Here is a 16,042-nt window from a genome sequence, read left to right on the forward strand (position 1 = left end):
TAGAAAGCCTCTACTAGTCAACCACTGCCTACCCTCTAGTGAGATTGCCCCCGTGGCGCCAAAGCGGTGGCTCGATCTATCCCTGACCTGGTCCATCACCAGATTAATATAGCCTTCCACCAATGTGTATCTCGACTGAACTGCAAGGATATCTGCCAGGGCCCCCTTAAGAAAACCTTCTTGCATAGTGTTGGGAGCATATATCGACCCGATAACCAATGATCTGCCCCCCACCTGAACATTGTACGCCAGGAGCCTGCTCTTGATTTCAGCAACTTTGTCACCCACGTGGCCCTTGAAGTGTCTAGCAAAGAGCAGAGCGACCCCCGCCTTCTTCTCCACAGTGGAAGAGTAGTATTGCTGGGGGAAAGCCCTGGAGCGCATGTGGTGCCAGTCCCTGGAGAGCAGGTGTGTTTCTTGCAACAGGCAAACCAAAGCACTCGAATTCTCTAAGAACGATATGACGGCCCTCCGTTTGATGGGGTTGTTAAGCCCTTTCACGTTCGGGTTGATAATTTTCAGGACATCTTCAGCCATGGTGGGATCCTAGTTGGGCTACGCAAATGTTGAGTGGGGCAAGACACTCCCACTGCCCGCCCGCACCGCTCTGTAGAGCGACACACCGGAGCTCATCCTCCCTGCCCAAATCCCCCCCCCTTCGCTCCAACCCCCCTCCCGGCCCCGCCACTCATCCCCCCTACCCGACCTACCCTCCCCAACTCCCGACCCTAACAGCCCACCACCCCTTCCCCCTCCTAACCCAGCCCTCCCCCTCCCTAACCCTAACTGGACCCGCCCCAATACCATCAAAAACCAAACTTATGATCATAGTCCCAGGCCCGATAGTCTGTACTGCAGGCCCGTGGTGAAACTACCTGTTAGAACGAGCAGCTGTGGTGACCTCTACGGCCCCCCGCCCCCCCCCCCCCCCACATCGGACCCAGCGACATATTAATGCAAATGAACCCCCCAGACTCAATCTTCTGCTCCCGGGAGAGATGTATCCTTGGAAACGTCCTGGGTGGCTAGGGCCCTCTCCTGAGCGATAGTGCGTGAGTCTGGTTTCAGATCTGTGTTCGGAGAACGCCTGCGCCTAACCCTCTGCCAGTCTCCCCTAGTGTGTGGCTAGGACGGCCCTGATGTGGGTTGCTCCTCCGCCTGTACAATCCCCAACAGGGCGCATGTGTCCTAGAGAGATCATACTTGCTGCAAAGTGCCATTCCATTTGAATGAGTCGAAAGGGATGCCCCCAGGAGTATGGGACCCCTATGTCACGCAGGAAGTCCGTGGCTACTTTGAATGCCCTTCTTTTCTGTAAAGTAATGGCTGATAAATCTTGATATAAAGCCACTGGCTGTCCCTGGTATTGAATGGGCAGTTTCGGGCGTGCCTCTATTAGGATTCGTTCTTTTAGTTGAAAGTCCGGGAGAAAGGCCAGAATATCAGGGGTGGGGTGCCGGCGCTCTCCGAGCCAAACCCACTCTGTGTTCCCTGTTAATTCGGATGTCGAAGTCAGCTGTTTCTCCTATGATGTCCCGGAACAGGCCCTGTAAGTAAACAGTGATATCTGTCCCTTCCTCCTTGATCGGCACGCCTCTGACCCGTATGTTGTTTAGTCTGGATCTATTTTCCAAATCTTCCGCATGGGCCTGCAGGTCGACCTGCTGATCATTCAATCTAATGATCACTTGTTGAAGTTGTTCTACCTCCTCACTTCTCGTTTGGTCGGCTTCTTCAACGGCAGCAACTCTCTCTCCAGGCCGCCAACATCTCGGCGAAGCTCACGGACCTCCCCTGCTATCTCATATTTTAGTGTTTGGAAATCTTCACGTAAGGAGTTGAACAGAGTGTCCAGAAAAGATTGTGTGATCAGCACCTCGCCTTCCCCCGGGTCAGCATGTTGCTTTGCCGCTGCCAGGGAGGAGGGCCCCTTGTGCCCTTTGGGCTGGCCTTTGCCGAGCAACTCGGTGAGTGTGCGCTACCCCTTCTTCCTCGAGCCAGCCATGGCTGGCAAGTGTCGCTGCACCTGCGGCTCTCAATGCGTCTCCTGCCGCGATAATGGCGCTCAGAGGTCTCAGAGGCCCAAGCATTCTTCCGTGCTCCAACCACTCCTCCGCTTGTGCACCGTTCTTCCTCCCTACACTGTGTGTTGGGGTGTATTAACCGCTCCAGCGGAGTGGAGTCGCGCTCAGGACCCCCTCTCTCTAGCACTCCCGGTTCCTCTTATAGCTGCCCTGGCAAGTCGGCTCAGACCATCTGAGCCACTCCTCTTTCGTGTGTCTTGCCCTCCACCACCAGCCCCCTCGCAATGGCGCTTCTCTTGGTGGCGCTGTGGTGATCAGGCCGCTTGGCGCAGCTGCGACTTCCAGGGCCCACCGAGACCACCCACTGTGCACCACTTCCTCTGCTGTGGGTCTGGGGCCTTTGGGTGTGCACCCCTCTCTCGAACAACTCAGTGGCTGGACCTCTGAAAGCCTGGCGCTGATGAGGGGTATGTGGGGTCTGATTCAGGGCCCTCGAAAGATCTTGCCCTGCAACGTTGAAATAGTCTGCTCACAGCCCCCCTGACACGTTGTTGTCCCGGCCCTCACTCTTCTCCTATCTCGCTGGCCCGGGAGCCCACCACGATTCCCCCCTATCACCTCTGCTGTAGATGGGGATCCTCTCCAGCAATGCAAAGGTTGCAGGCTGCCGCCGCCCCCTCCGAGACTCTAGTCCTCCCGCGTGGTCCACACAAAATGGCGCCGCTATATAGTTTAGGGCCTGACCGCCCCAAGCTGCTGCCCCGGTGTCACCTCGGCTGACGGCCGAAATGTGTGCCTGCGCCGAGTGTGGCGCTTCGTCTGTAGAAGCCGCAGGGGGGGGCGCCGGGCAGTCCCTCACGCCGCTCTCCATTCCCGGGCCCGTTCATCCGGGCTGGGCACGCAGCCCCGGGCTCGATTTTCGCGCCCCGCCTCACCCCGGCCTCCAGGATGCCGCCGCTAGCCCACTGCTTTCACCGGGCTGCTGCTAGCCGCCGCCTTCCGGTGTGGGCTCCGCCTCTCCTCCGCTCCGGGGAGTGGGGTTGACCACTCGACCCAAGAAGACCTGCGGGGCCCCAGAACACCAGGCTACCTCCAGTACCTCGTGGTGCATCCGGACTTTGTTCGCGCCAGCAGGGCGCCATTACAGGTCCATTGGTGGCAGGGGTCCCACACAGTGGCTATCGTGTCTCCGGTTTCACTATGCGATGGCGCCGGGTGAGTCACTATCACTCCCACCGCCCGTGCTGCCCTGGGAGGGGGAATTAAGTGATATTTGGCCCCCGGGAAGTGTTGGACACGGGGAGCCTGTGGGATCTGCTTCCGTCTAGGTCGCCATCTTGGCCACGCCGCCCCAAACGTGGTAATTATTTTGAGGACTTTTGTACCATTTGTTGCTGATAGCATTGTTCCAAGATTCCTGAAACATGTCAAGGTGAAAGGATACATTGATAGTATTACTTAGAAATCCTTTTGCCATTCTGAACATTTCTTACATTATTACTAGGGAGAAGGAAGTGTAGGAGTACTTGGTTGGATATAAGAATACTGGTGAAAAAGTGAAAGTATGTCATTGCAAAGACGAAGATTTGGGACATTTTTCACTCAAAGAACAACACAAGATCGTGAACTTGTAAGTTTCCTGTCTGCCACTGTAGATACATAGGAATGTACAAGAAGATGGAATTTAGAAAAACTATGACTAGAGCTGCTGCGCTCTCCATCCACCTTTGAGAATCCTAGACTGTTGCTGGTACTGCACTATCAGTGTTCTGCACTGCAACATGCATGCGTGTTTTTACATAGTCACAATTTGAACCATACAGAATAGGCCTAACCTCTTGGGCAGTACCACTACAAAATGTCACATTGGTGGTGCTGATGTGCTGGGAAAACAGCCTTTACTACGCGGCTAAAACGACGCATCACCTTTACCACTCGTCCATTTCGACGCATATGCCTTGACCACACGTCTTTACCGCGCATTTGTTTTACCGTGAATATGCCTGTACCAAGAAAATGTAAGTATTTTGCAGGTAAGAGTATTGTGTGTGTGTGTGTGTGTGTGTGTGTGTGTGTGTGTGTATATATATATATATATATATATATATATACACACATATATGTATGTTAGGGCAAGGGCAGTTTTATGGTGGGTAAAGGTCCTGGATAGGAAGGACATTTTTAGGGTTTAGCGTGGTTTTGGGTTTTTGAGTGGTGGTGGAAAGTGCTCCTTTTTAGGTCGAGCCTGAGCCAGCGCACATGCGCTGCTCTGTGAGGCTTCTTGTAATGCACTCTAAACTACTCCGTGTGGGTATGACCCCTCCCACTCATTGGGTTGGTGTTTGCTTGTGTCATTTTGCCATCGTAGCCTGCAAATGGCTAAAGGTAGGTGCATGTCCCCACCTCTTTTGTAAATGTTCACTCCCACAGCGTTTTGCTTGCGGGAGTGAGCAGCAGCGCGCAGGGCGGCAGCTGCAGTGCCTCCTTCTCTTCCCTGCACCACTCCCCCTTGTCTCTTTGTGCCCACCCCCACTACTCCTATTGAGCTGCCTGTTTATTTATCTTGTGCTCTGCAACCCCGGAAGTACACTGACGCCTTCATTATCTTTATGACATATTGTGCTAAAGTTAATCCTTTATCGCATAATATTCTGCATAATTTGTCTACCTTTGCGCTATAATTCCGACGGCTGCTCCAAGCTCACAGATGTCTACATAACGAAAACAAAATGCCAGCAAGCCCGATGCTTCATAACATTATCAAATGGGAAAAGCACAATGCTCCTAATTGACATGTGCGCATTCGATTCGTATTTGAAGGTACTTGGGGACTTAAGTTGTTCGGCTTGTGAACAGTTCTCGTTCTTGACACCCTAACGATAACACCCCCCAAAAATAGTTCTAGCATGTTTGAAATGTAGGGTGTCTCCGTTCTAAATCATTCTACATGAAAGGCAACCATATGTTCAGGCCTGTGGGAAGGGACATTCAATTACCTACCATGTTCCTGCCCAGGTTAACACAAGAAAGCAACAGCATCTATTCCAGTGGAGAAAATGAGAGGCATGTAGTGCCAGACTTGCTGTGAACTTATTTAAAGTGGCACCTTACATGTTTACGTTTTCTGTGTGCACCCACTATGCATTCGACAGTGTCTACATAATGAGATCCTTTCCTGTTACGTGCACTGTCATTGAAAATACTCCTGCCGTTCAATCCACGTAGGATATTTAAAAGCTAGCAATGCTATAGGCTGAAAGGAGGGTGCTGGTTAACAATGCATGTGACCCTCACAATGTCCCTGGCTTGGACATTTTGTCAGAATGTCTGGTGGTCCGGTGTGTAAATGGAGCAACGCTTCCCGCTGCTATACAATAAGCGCCTCTGCCCCGCTGAGCGGCTTTTTTTTTTTTTACAAGTGCCATTTCACGGCGTGCTGTTTATTATTTCAGCCTCCCTTGTTTTTGTAGGTGCATGTGCTGGCAGCAGGAGGCACGGCGCCCCTGCGAGACCATTGTTTTTCTATACAGTGGAACACATCATTCGGGTGAAAGACATTCCACAGGGTAGGGGGCTGTTTGCAGCACGCGATATCAGCGGCACAATGAGCGGGCTGTCTGCTTTGGGAATTCAGTTTAATTAAGGAGGGACAGTAAACTGAGGGATATACTGGGAGCGACAGTCCATGTAAAATACCACACCAAGGACCACTGCAGTTGTTCCCTTCAAAGTCATTGTGTAACGCCTCAGAGGCCATAGCTTTGACTGTGGCGTGAAGCGACAATTTTAGTTAGGAAAAACACACAGGTCTATGTCCCGCCATGAACCGTCTCCGCAACGTGTGCCAAGTCTCCTGCACTTCAATGTAAAGTTCATGATAGATCAGCTTTTCACACTACAAGAACTCTAGCCACACTTTGAAAGGCGGACAGTTTAGAATCTTGCATACACTGTAGGTGATGGCAACTATAAAAGCAAACAGGTACTGTGCGGACTGACACGAGATTAAAATGTGATCCATGTTGTGCGCCTGCACATGCACTGATACCGAATGGAGGTTTTATGATGAAAATCGGGCGCCCCGCGCCTCTTCCACATGTACTGAAGGACGTCTGTGGGTGCGCAGTTATTAACGGTTAGGTGTTTTTTTAGGTTTTTTTTAACAAAAGTCCTCTGGAAACGCAGATCTGGCTTGAGCTGTGCACCAGAAACACATTGCGCTAGATGAATACATACAATCTCCAGCTTCCTACACCACCGGCTTCGTCACTTATTGTACAAGGCGGGAAACGTGTTGGTCGCTTGCAAAACTTTGGCTAGTACACCCCTGCAAATCCCCGAGGATTAATAAACAAACCCACACTCACACCTATCTACCCCATGGCGCGTGGGGGATATTCACATTCGCATTTATAGTCAGTACATGGATTTATACAGTCTATATGTGAAATATCTATAGGACGTTTTTCATTTTGTGAAGTGTTTTTACTGTACTATGGTCATAAGAGCACTGTACAAACAAGCTTAAACAAGCATTGGCAAAGCCAATAGGTCGTGCCAATGGTTTGGGAGAGCGAGAGAAAAAATAATTAATAACACCTCACTCTCTATCTGTGGTACTGTGGTTAAGCAGTAAGGCAGTATCAGAGGACATTGTTAAGCATTTGTTGTGCCCACTCAAGAAAATGATTTCACACACTCAAAGACTGAACTTCAGACCAATTGTTTTTGTAGAAAAATATTCCTTTAGTTATTTTATTTTCTAGAACCAAGCAAGCCTGGTGTAGGTGAGTTGATAAATACTTTTTCAGTAAATATATAGTTTGAAATGCAATTCTCAATGTACTTTTAAATGGTTACAGTTTGAATTACTGGTAATGCAATACTGTGAAATGCTGTACATATACTTTGTATCGATTTAGCACAAAGAATTACAGGTAAGTTACTTTGACGTTACTTTTTAGATGACTTTTTAGATTACTTTTTCTACTTAGTGTTATCTGCCTAGATATCACACTGGGACATTTCCTAGAGAAAAAGTAAGTAAAGTCAGTTTTGCACAATTGTTATTTTTCAGGTTTCCATACAATTCAACTCCACAAACAACATTTTTCAGAGAAAAACAGCTAATAGGTTCCTATGGAGAAAAATGAAGTTAACGGATACCAGGTAAGTATTCGGTCTTTGGAGTTGAGCTTTTGGGTATAGAACAAGGGTTCCCCCAGCGTCAAGGATGTACTCTTGTTACACCCTCAGCAGCCCAAGTCAGTGGGCATCTTCCTCTTGCTAGCTGATGCACGGCTGTTCGGTCCTTCTTCTTCTTCTTCTTGTAGTTTCTTCTTGTCTGAGGAAGCAAGGTTCAGGGGTGCCCCATAATACTAGATTTAGGGGCGTTACAGGTAGTTAAAAGGCAGGGACCAATGGGTCTCTCACCTGGAGTGCCTCCAGTGGGAGGGGGGCATGATCCTGTCCCTAGGTGGCTGAATCCTCCCATCTTCAAGATGGTGTGGACTAAGAGTTGTGCTTTGCCTCGCCTCCCCCACCTGAGGGGTGGAGTTGGCAGAGGTGGGCACACCTCTCTTCCTCACTTTTTTTCCCTGCTGTTTCTCCCGCCCAAAATGGGGGTCAGAACCAGTGGGAACCAGTTGCTGAAAGCAGCAAGTGGCCTGGGGAAGCGCACAAAGATGGCAAGCCTTTGAAGCTTCCCCTTCGTGAACCCTGCCCATCCTGGGGTAGTAGGCTTGGCACCTCATCCAAGGATGCGCATTGTTTCAGGCCCCAGAGAGGAGCAGGCTTTGGACCCAGGGTTCCAGAAACATGTCTGGAGGTGGCAGCTGAAAGCAGCCACTCAGACTGGACACTAGTGGTGAGTTCGTTTTCAGGGGGCATCGCTAAGATGCCCTCTGTGTGCACTTTTAATTAAATCCCACACTGGCATCAGTGTGGGTTTAATGTGCTGAGAAGTTTTCAGTGTAGCCATTATGGTGCCGTGGAGTTCGTAATGACAAACTCCTACCACCATATACTCCTAATGGCAGTACAGCACTTCTAATGTCTGAGAATGGACTTAGACACTGTAGGGGTACAGGGCTCATGCACCTGTACTCTCTCACCACTGGTATAGTGCACCCAGCTAGAGAGGTGACTGACCTATGCCAGGGCAGTGGGTTGCTGGCATGACACGCAGATGTGTGCCATGTCGACTCTTCACTTTGTTCTGCACCAAATCACGCAGCCTGCAAAGGCAGTTTGTGGGTGTAATGGTACAGGGCCTCTAAGGGTGGCACAATACGTGCTGCAGACCTTAGAGTCCTTCTCTGGTCACAGTGCCCTGGGAACCTGTGGTACCATTTACCAGGGGCTGACCTGTGGCCAGAGATGCCAATTGGGTTTAGGCTTCAATGCAGTTTTAGGGAAAGAACATAGGCCCTGGGCACCTGATTAGCAGGAGCCCAGGGCACACTCAGTCAAAGTACATCCGCCATTCAGCAAAAAGTGGGGGCAACCATGCAGAAAGAGGGCCCTTTCTAGGGCCATGTTTCCATAGGAAAAGCGTTTTTTGACTTGCCTATATCTTTGGTGTCGTTTGACGAACTCAACCCAAAGATATCCAAGTGCTTTACGTAGATGACAAGGTAACAATAAATACACTTACATGAAGTAGGTAGAAAAAAAAACTTGCAAAAAAAACTTAGCAACGGACTGCCAAGAAGTATACGATAAACAATAGCAGTTGCACGAGTTATGTTTGTAGAAGTACATTACACCCAGCACTGGTGGCCTGTTGATCGCCATAGGATGAAGGAGGCTGATGGCAAAGATGTGCGGTGGCTGGCTTTCCTCAGCGTAATATGGCTGCCTCGATCACCTACTCTGGCAGGTTGAAGGCGCGCAGGGGGTCAGGAGAGGCACCTTCTGTATGGCTGTAATCCCTCGTAGACTCCCGTTCTTCAGAGGGTGAGCTGGTTGAACAGACATATCCGGTCTGGTGGCTGCCTGCAAGCACCAGGACTGGCCACCATCTACAGGCACCCAGTAGGGGATAGCCTTTGCAAGTTTCCTCTCTTCCCTTCTTCCTTGTTGCGTGCACCTCGTCTGCGATCCTCCTAGTGTCACCTTGATCGTTGTTCAGGGCTCAAGTTTCCATTGTTTGAGAGGGAAAAGGGCCGTACAGAGACAGCAGGGTAGCTGTCTGCTGGCACCAGCGGAAAGTTCGCCTACGCTTTTTTCACTGTTTCACGGTCTTTGTTTTATTCTTCACTGTATCGCCCAGGCGTTGATTAGGACTCCGATTGCCATCTGTTATAAGCTGTGCATGATCATAATATTGTTGTCCTTGGTTACAGATGGTCGGTGGCTCAATTGGGTGGCAGGGGGGCTTCCTGTTGTGCATGGAAAGTTTTTGTGTGATCCATCAAGTTTTGAGTCACAAAATATATGATTCTGATGTTAGTTCCCATAGACTCTTTAAACACGCCTGCAGCCTGAATCTCTGAACAGAATTACATCAAATTTGGCAGGCAGAATGCTAGCTTTTGGTCTGCAGATTATGCTTTTTGTTATTTGGAGTACATCCAGTTGTTTGCAAGATAGTAAAGAAAGTTAAAATGTGTATATCTACGATCGCAAAGTCTTCACGATTAATAATTAGCTTGTGCAGAGATCTGCATAGCTCTGTTTCGGTGGCAACAATTCAGCCAGGAATTATTAGCTGCCATCTTGGGACTTGGCTTCAGCTGGCTCCCACCAAAAAAACGCAAAAGAACAGGGGGACCTTGGACTGGCCAGATCCCAGAGCATACAGATAGTCCTATAGAAATGGAGGGGTGAGGGGGCGGAGGGGGGGGAGCGACGTCCTTCTTTAAGTGCTTCTTTATGCTCTGGGGACCACTCCCTCCCCAGAATTCATGTTGATATGAAGCGGGCTATAAAAAGGAAAATATGGAGGGGTGGAACGTGTATCCCTCTCTGCCCCAGGGACCACCACCTCCACAGGGCTAACATACATATTGTTCGAGGGGATTTCTTTTTTATAGGATGGGGGCCCTTCCTGGGCTGTTCTTGGCCCGGGGACCACCACCACCACCCCAGGGCAGCCCATGCTTAAGAAAGGAGGGGGGGGCTCACAGCCCCCTTCCAAGGGATCACCACCCCCCAGGGCTGGCTCTTGCTTTGTCCTGGGGTGCCCATCCCAGCGACATAGCATGTTTGCTTTTGCTTAGCGGGAGCTCACGGCTCCCACCAAGCAAACACAAACACTAAGGTTGCAGAGGGCAGGAGCTGTCAAAGTGCTCCCACTCACTGAACACGGAGGTTTAATCTCTTATACTGCAGACATGAGGACAGGGAAAAAGAATAAACTATTGCTCCTGCACACAGGAAATTGCATTTCCAGCAGCTCCCTGTGTGCAGCAGCATTGCTGGATCCCGCAGGAGGTGGGGAGCCAACTGGGACCGCAGGGGCCTTGAGGCTCCCCCCTCCCAGCAGTCCCCAACTTGCACACTGGGTGCCCTGGCTGGACCAGGGCACCCAAAGAAACAATGCTGGACCCAGGTAATGGGCTCCTTGGGGCTAAATTGGGTAAGGGCTGCGCAGCCCGCCTACCCCATTAAGTTGTGGCCAGGCCTTGGGTTGGGGGTCCCCGGGGCCGTTCTGGCCCTGATGCTCATTTCACAAAGATTAAACCTCAACAGTAAGCACTTAGACATATAAACATAGCAGGTGCAACCGTTGAAGCTCCACTTCTGTAAAGAACATATGATCCTAACTCCTGGGCTTGGTGAAGGCAAAGCAAGTGTGTTTCCTCAGCAATTCTATATTGAAAAATTATCTGTCTCGACATGGGGAACTCCATAGAATTGTAGCCCAGCTACCCCCGGCCCCGCCGACAAGTAGTAATTGCCCAAACAAAAGATCCTCAATGCCGGTACCAAATGAAGCACCCTTACTTCCGCCAACAGGCTGCAGATCCCTTGCACATGAAAACTAGGCGCTGTCATAATGATTTATGGTGACTCATTACCTATACCACATGAGTGAAATGCAATATCTGGCTAAATGTAACCCTTGCCTAAAGTTGGCAGGGTATGCTCAGACATGAGTCCCTTGCTCACTTTGCCACTGGATTCAAGCACGTCTGGCTGAAGACGGCTGAAATGCCAGAAACCGGTCCTAGGAAGCTTGTTTCCGGTCCAGGGAAGGCATGGCTTGGCAGTTCGGTCTGGACTGTTCCCATGAGGCATAGGGTCAGACTGATTTGCATATGGCCATTACTGAACTGGGGTGGCACAGTGGGCTAAAGAAAGGGGATGGATTAAACCCAGATCTTTTGACTGGGTGTGAGTGTTTGATTGGTTCAGATGCTCCGTCCATCACCACCCCCTTTTGTACCTAAATGTGACCCCAGCAGCCAACATCAAAATTTAGAGCAACTTTAACCCGCTCACACCCCTGATCTCTCTCTGAAAGTGCTTAGAGGCAATGTAAAAACGCTCAACCTGTTATATAAACAAGTAAACACTTCTAAAAAGCCTTTAATAAGTAAGTGAAATAAATTTGAAGAGCTCACAGTATCCAAAAGCGTGACCGCGCTAGCAAAATGCAGAAACTGAAGCGAAGGCATGGAAAGAAAATGAAAACGCGAGACAACCCTACACTGAATCAAGGGGGAAAAAATCCACTCCCTTTCACACTCGCAGATTTTCAGAATAAACCTCTCACTTTGAAGTCAGTAAAAGGAAAGTAAACATCAAGTTCCCTTGGAGGACAGAGAGAAACTCAATAAAGAAAATAGTGCTTACAAGACTAACTCATACCGTGTAATAACTGAAGTAAAAGGGCCAGTTGCCATGGGAGATTACAAATGAAGACAAGGCGGTACTAAGGAGGGACTAACCAGCCGATTTACGAATCAGAAGCCAGCATTTACGCAGGACAATGACACAGGCCAATGAGAAACCGGGGCAGAGAATGGGCGGGTCTTCTATCCCATACTCCACTACAACAAGTCTTGCAGAGCAGCGCATACGCACTGACTCTTGGCTCGACCTAAAAAGCACGCTTTCCGGACCAACATCTAGCTTTCTGCCAAATTTGGTGTAATTCCTTTCAGCGGTTCGGGCTGTGGTCATGTTCACAACATGAAAAATCATCGTAGACATAACATGGTTAAAACTCGTTTTGGGACCCCCCCCTTTTTCTCCGCCCCTGCTTGATGGATCACCCCGAAACTTTTAACATAGCAGCTGCACCAAACAGGGGAAGTTTTTTTAAACTTTTGTGAAGATTCCTTAAGCGGCGCCAAAGTTACTATCAAAACAAAAAACGCTTTTCCTATGGAAAGTTTTATCCTAGCTATAACTCCCTACTTGCGACCTGAAGTACTTTCATTTTCGTGGTAAAGGCATATGCGTGGCAAAACTGTTTGTAGTAAAGATGCATGAGTTGTAATGGATGCGTTGTACAGACATGCGTGGGTCCGTCATACTGCCGCTGTGGTCATCTAATCTGAAAAGGAAGTACTTCTAGTTTGGCACCATTGGATAATATGGTATACAGTAAACTGTTGAATGAAATGCAGCAAACGTCTAGTTTAGGCTTTTAACTTTTAAACGTTTATTTGGATCTGTTCTTGGTCATTCGACCGTAAATGTATTTTTATATAGCCTACCTTCTATAGTAATTAAGCCAATGCTTTAAGATGACTATAGACAAATGTGATGAAACATTAATAGTTGATATAATTGTGTTTTTTAATTTTAAAACATAGGAGCTGAATTTCATATATGCCTTCTTTCTATCGTGAAACTGTTTGACTTCGCTCAAGAACTGGAGAAAGAAATACTAAATGAGTAAGTTTTGGTTGCAACAGGGACAGGAGGGGAGTGCTTAGTTTGTTCTTCTATAATATTTCCTTTGGTTTCCAATTCTGCTCATGTGTTTCATTTGAGGTCTGTTTATTTTGATAACATTTATTTGTTGACTACAATCTAATGATGGACTGTCCAGAGTTGTTTGCAGATTGTCTGCTTTATCAAAAGGCAATCTTCTAAAGCAAAGTGGTCAAACCTTTTTTGTTTCATAAATTTATTTTATTTATTTATTTATAAAGTTTTATATAGCGCGAACAAGTTTTAGATGAACATACTGATATAGAGTGTACCATTAAGTTGACTGGACATTTTCAATAAGCAGTGCATCAGCCGAAGCAATGAATACAGTTTGTGGTTGACATTTACTTCTTATTGAATATATTTTTCTTCGTGGGCTTTGCTATATCAAAACTGCTTCAAGTGTGTGTGTGTGTGTGTGTGTGTGTGTGTGTGTGTGTGTGTGTGTGTGTGTGTGTATATATATATATATATATATATATATATATATATATATATATATACTGAAAAAAACGAAGGTTACAGGGATGTTCTAGGCTCAGATTTCACTTGTACAAACCCAGTGAAATTCAACAGTTCTAGTTACCTGAGCTAACTATAACTTACATCCCCGCAATGCTTATGACCTTGCATATTTAATCACTCATGACCTGGTCAGTGACATCACTAATGATATCTTCAATGACTATAACTTATGCCCCTGCAATGTACTGCTTATGACCTCATATATTACATCACTCATGACTTAGTGACATCACTATTGTTGTCATGCACAGAACCACTCACACACCCACGTACACCTGCACAACCACTCACATACCTATTCACAGACCCATACAGATACTTTCAAACCACTCACTTCTCCATAGAGCCACTCACACACACACAAAGCCACTCACTCACTCATAGAACCTGATCATACAGCCAGTCTCTGTGTCTTTAATAGGGGTGGGCAGTAAACTTCGATCCACCGGCGGAGTTTTCAGAGTTTTGCCACTCTGCTTGATACATGGAGTCTCGCAAAATCTCTGCCAGCCATACCAGTGCGCTCACCTCTAGACTTCATCCCCCAACCAGTAGTGCGCCAGGAGGCCCCTTTCAAGAGTGGTTGAGAAAGGGGATCGGACCTTGGACGACGTCTGAGCAATCCCTCAGTGGGGGGCAGACTTGTGGCAACAATAGGGTTTCTTGGTGCTCTATTACAATCAATTTAGCCCCCGGAGGTGGTGGTCCCCGGGCACAAGTGGTTCCCAAGGCACCCTCCCCCCTGTTTTCTTGGTAGTTATCCCCAGGGATGTGGCGGCCCCCCTTTTCTCTGCCCTCGCTTTACGGCTCACTCCTAAACTTTCCATGCACAACAAGACCTAACTTGACACCTTTTTGGGGACATTTCGCAAATATTCATCAATGGGCACCAGAGTTATAGGCAAGTCAAAAAGACTTTTCATATGGAAACATGGTCCTAACTATAACTACCTCTCGGCAACTGCCAGTAGGTAATAATGCAGAGAGTGACTTTTGCATATCAACTATTTTAAGTAATAGGGTATTCACTGTGGCAAAACCTTGACATATTACCTTACTGTCAGATAAATTGCAAATAATATATTGGTAAGTGATCTGGTAGTGAATGATTATATGGCCATAACATCATTCTTAGCCACTCGCTGGTTCTTACTTAGGGTTTCCCGGAGCATCACTTTCAAGAAAGAGCCATCTTTTCAAAGGTCAGGAAGATTAAGTTGTAATTGTAGCAACCCCTGTTATGCTCATACATACAACGCAGCAGCAGACTCCAGGGCAGTTATTCCTGGTGCTCACCCAACTGCAGATTGTGCTGGACCCTAAGTCTGACATTCTGCCACCCGGGCCTGAAGAACAAATGCTGTCCATCAGTGAGCCAGTGTTGCATATATGATGACGTCTAAAAATGAGAAACATCATAACCTTTGTGAATTTATGATTAGCTGTAGTGCGTTTGAAAAGTCCACATTACCCCATTCTGGACTATAAGATGAGATCACAGGTGATCCTGACTATGTAGGACAGGGTCTTTAAGGACAAATCACAAAAGAAGCAAACTGCCTGCCTTCTCTGATAAACAACAAAGGTGCCACTCCTATATTTTCTAAGGTGCTTTTTATCTATGAAAACATTCATTTATCATAAAATATATTTGCTTTCACAACTAAAGTAGATGTAGCGCTAAGTAAGAAAAAGGAAGAACACAGGAGAAGGGGGAAGAAATGGAGATATGAAACAAAACAAGCTACGCCAACGGATGTGACAAGCTCCAGTACACTCAAACTATTAAATATAAGATTCCTCACAGGAAAGTGCTGTGCTTAAGCTCCCAACAAAAAAGTGAGCCCCTGGAACCAGAATAAGAAGGTAGGACAGGGTAAGGCAAATGACAAAAGAAACAACCTAGCTGCATATTCAACAACAAAGGTTGTCTAGAGCGCTATTAACTAGCAACTGAGCCTTGTGATGCAGAAATATATTCATACCATTGTGATAGTTTTGTATCTGGAAAAACATTAATTTATTCAAAAACATATTTGCCTTCACCTATAAAGTAGTTATAAGCAACTGAGTAACTTTAGTCATATACATGTACATCAGAAAACAGTAATGAAAAGTACATAGATCTCAATATATATCAAATTATGCATTCTGTCTGGAAACCTCACACCCCATCCACCATCACACCTTCATTCATATTCACACATTTGATTCATATTACAAGTGTCACCAACCATATTATATGCAGAAAAAACAATTAAAATCAAAACCGCTTCAGAGACCTAAGACCAGCAACAAAGGAATCAGTTATCAGAGCTAACTTCAAGCAAAGATAACATTCTCAAAACAACAATTATCAAAAATACATGAATAATGTATGAACAGGCGTAAATTACCTACAGCCAAAAAACAATCATATGTATATTCCTAAACATGACAAACAATTCATTTTGCATATCACATGTGTAATGTTGAGCTGGTGTTAGCTTTGTTAATCAACTTCAAAGCTTGCAGTAAGCGCTGACGCACGTTTTGGTGGGAGACTCAATAGGCGGTCACACCCTTTTTTTTAACTTACTTCAGTAAATGTTTATGAACCTTGC

At 47.2% G+C, this 16,042-nt stretch overlaps 1 protein-coding gene across 1 annotated transcript in view; it reads left to right on the forward strand.

Moving 5' to 3' along the window:
• Positions 1-16,042, forward strand: part of UTP6 (UTP6 small subunit processome component) — a 428,027-nt gene that overhangs the window by 242,222 nt on the left and 169,763 nt on the right. The window contains exon 10 of the mRNA XM_078654392.1: positions 12,794-12,875. Within this exon, the coding sequence (XP_078510518.1) occupies positions 12,794-12,875 (82 nt within the window). The remainder of the gene's footprint in view (positions 1-12,793; positions 12,876-16,042) is intronic.

This window comes from Lissotriton helveticus, chromosome 7, assembly GCF_964261635.1.
Source record: "Lissotriton helveticus chromosome 7, aLisHel1.1, whole genome shotgun sequence".
Taxonomy (NCBI): Eukaryota; Metazoa; Chordata; class Amphibia; order Caudata; family Salamandridae; genus Lissotriton; species Lissotriton helveticus.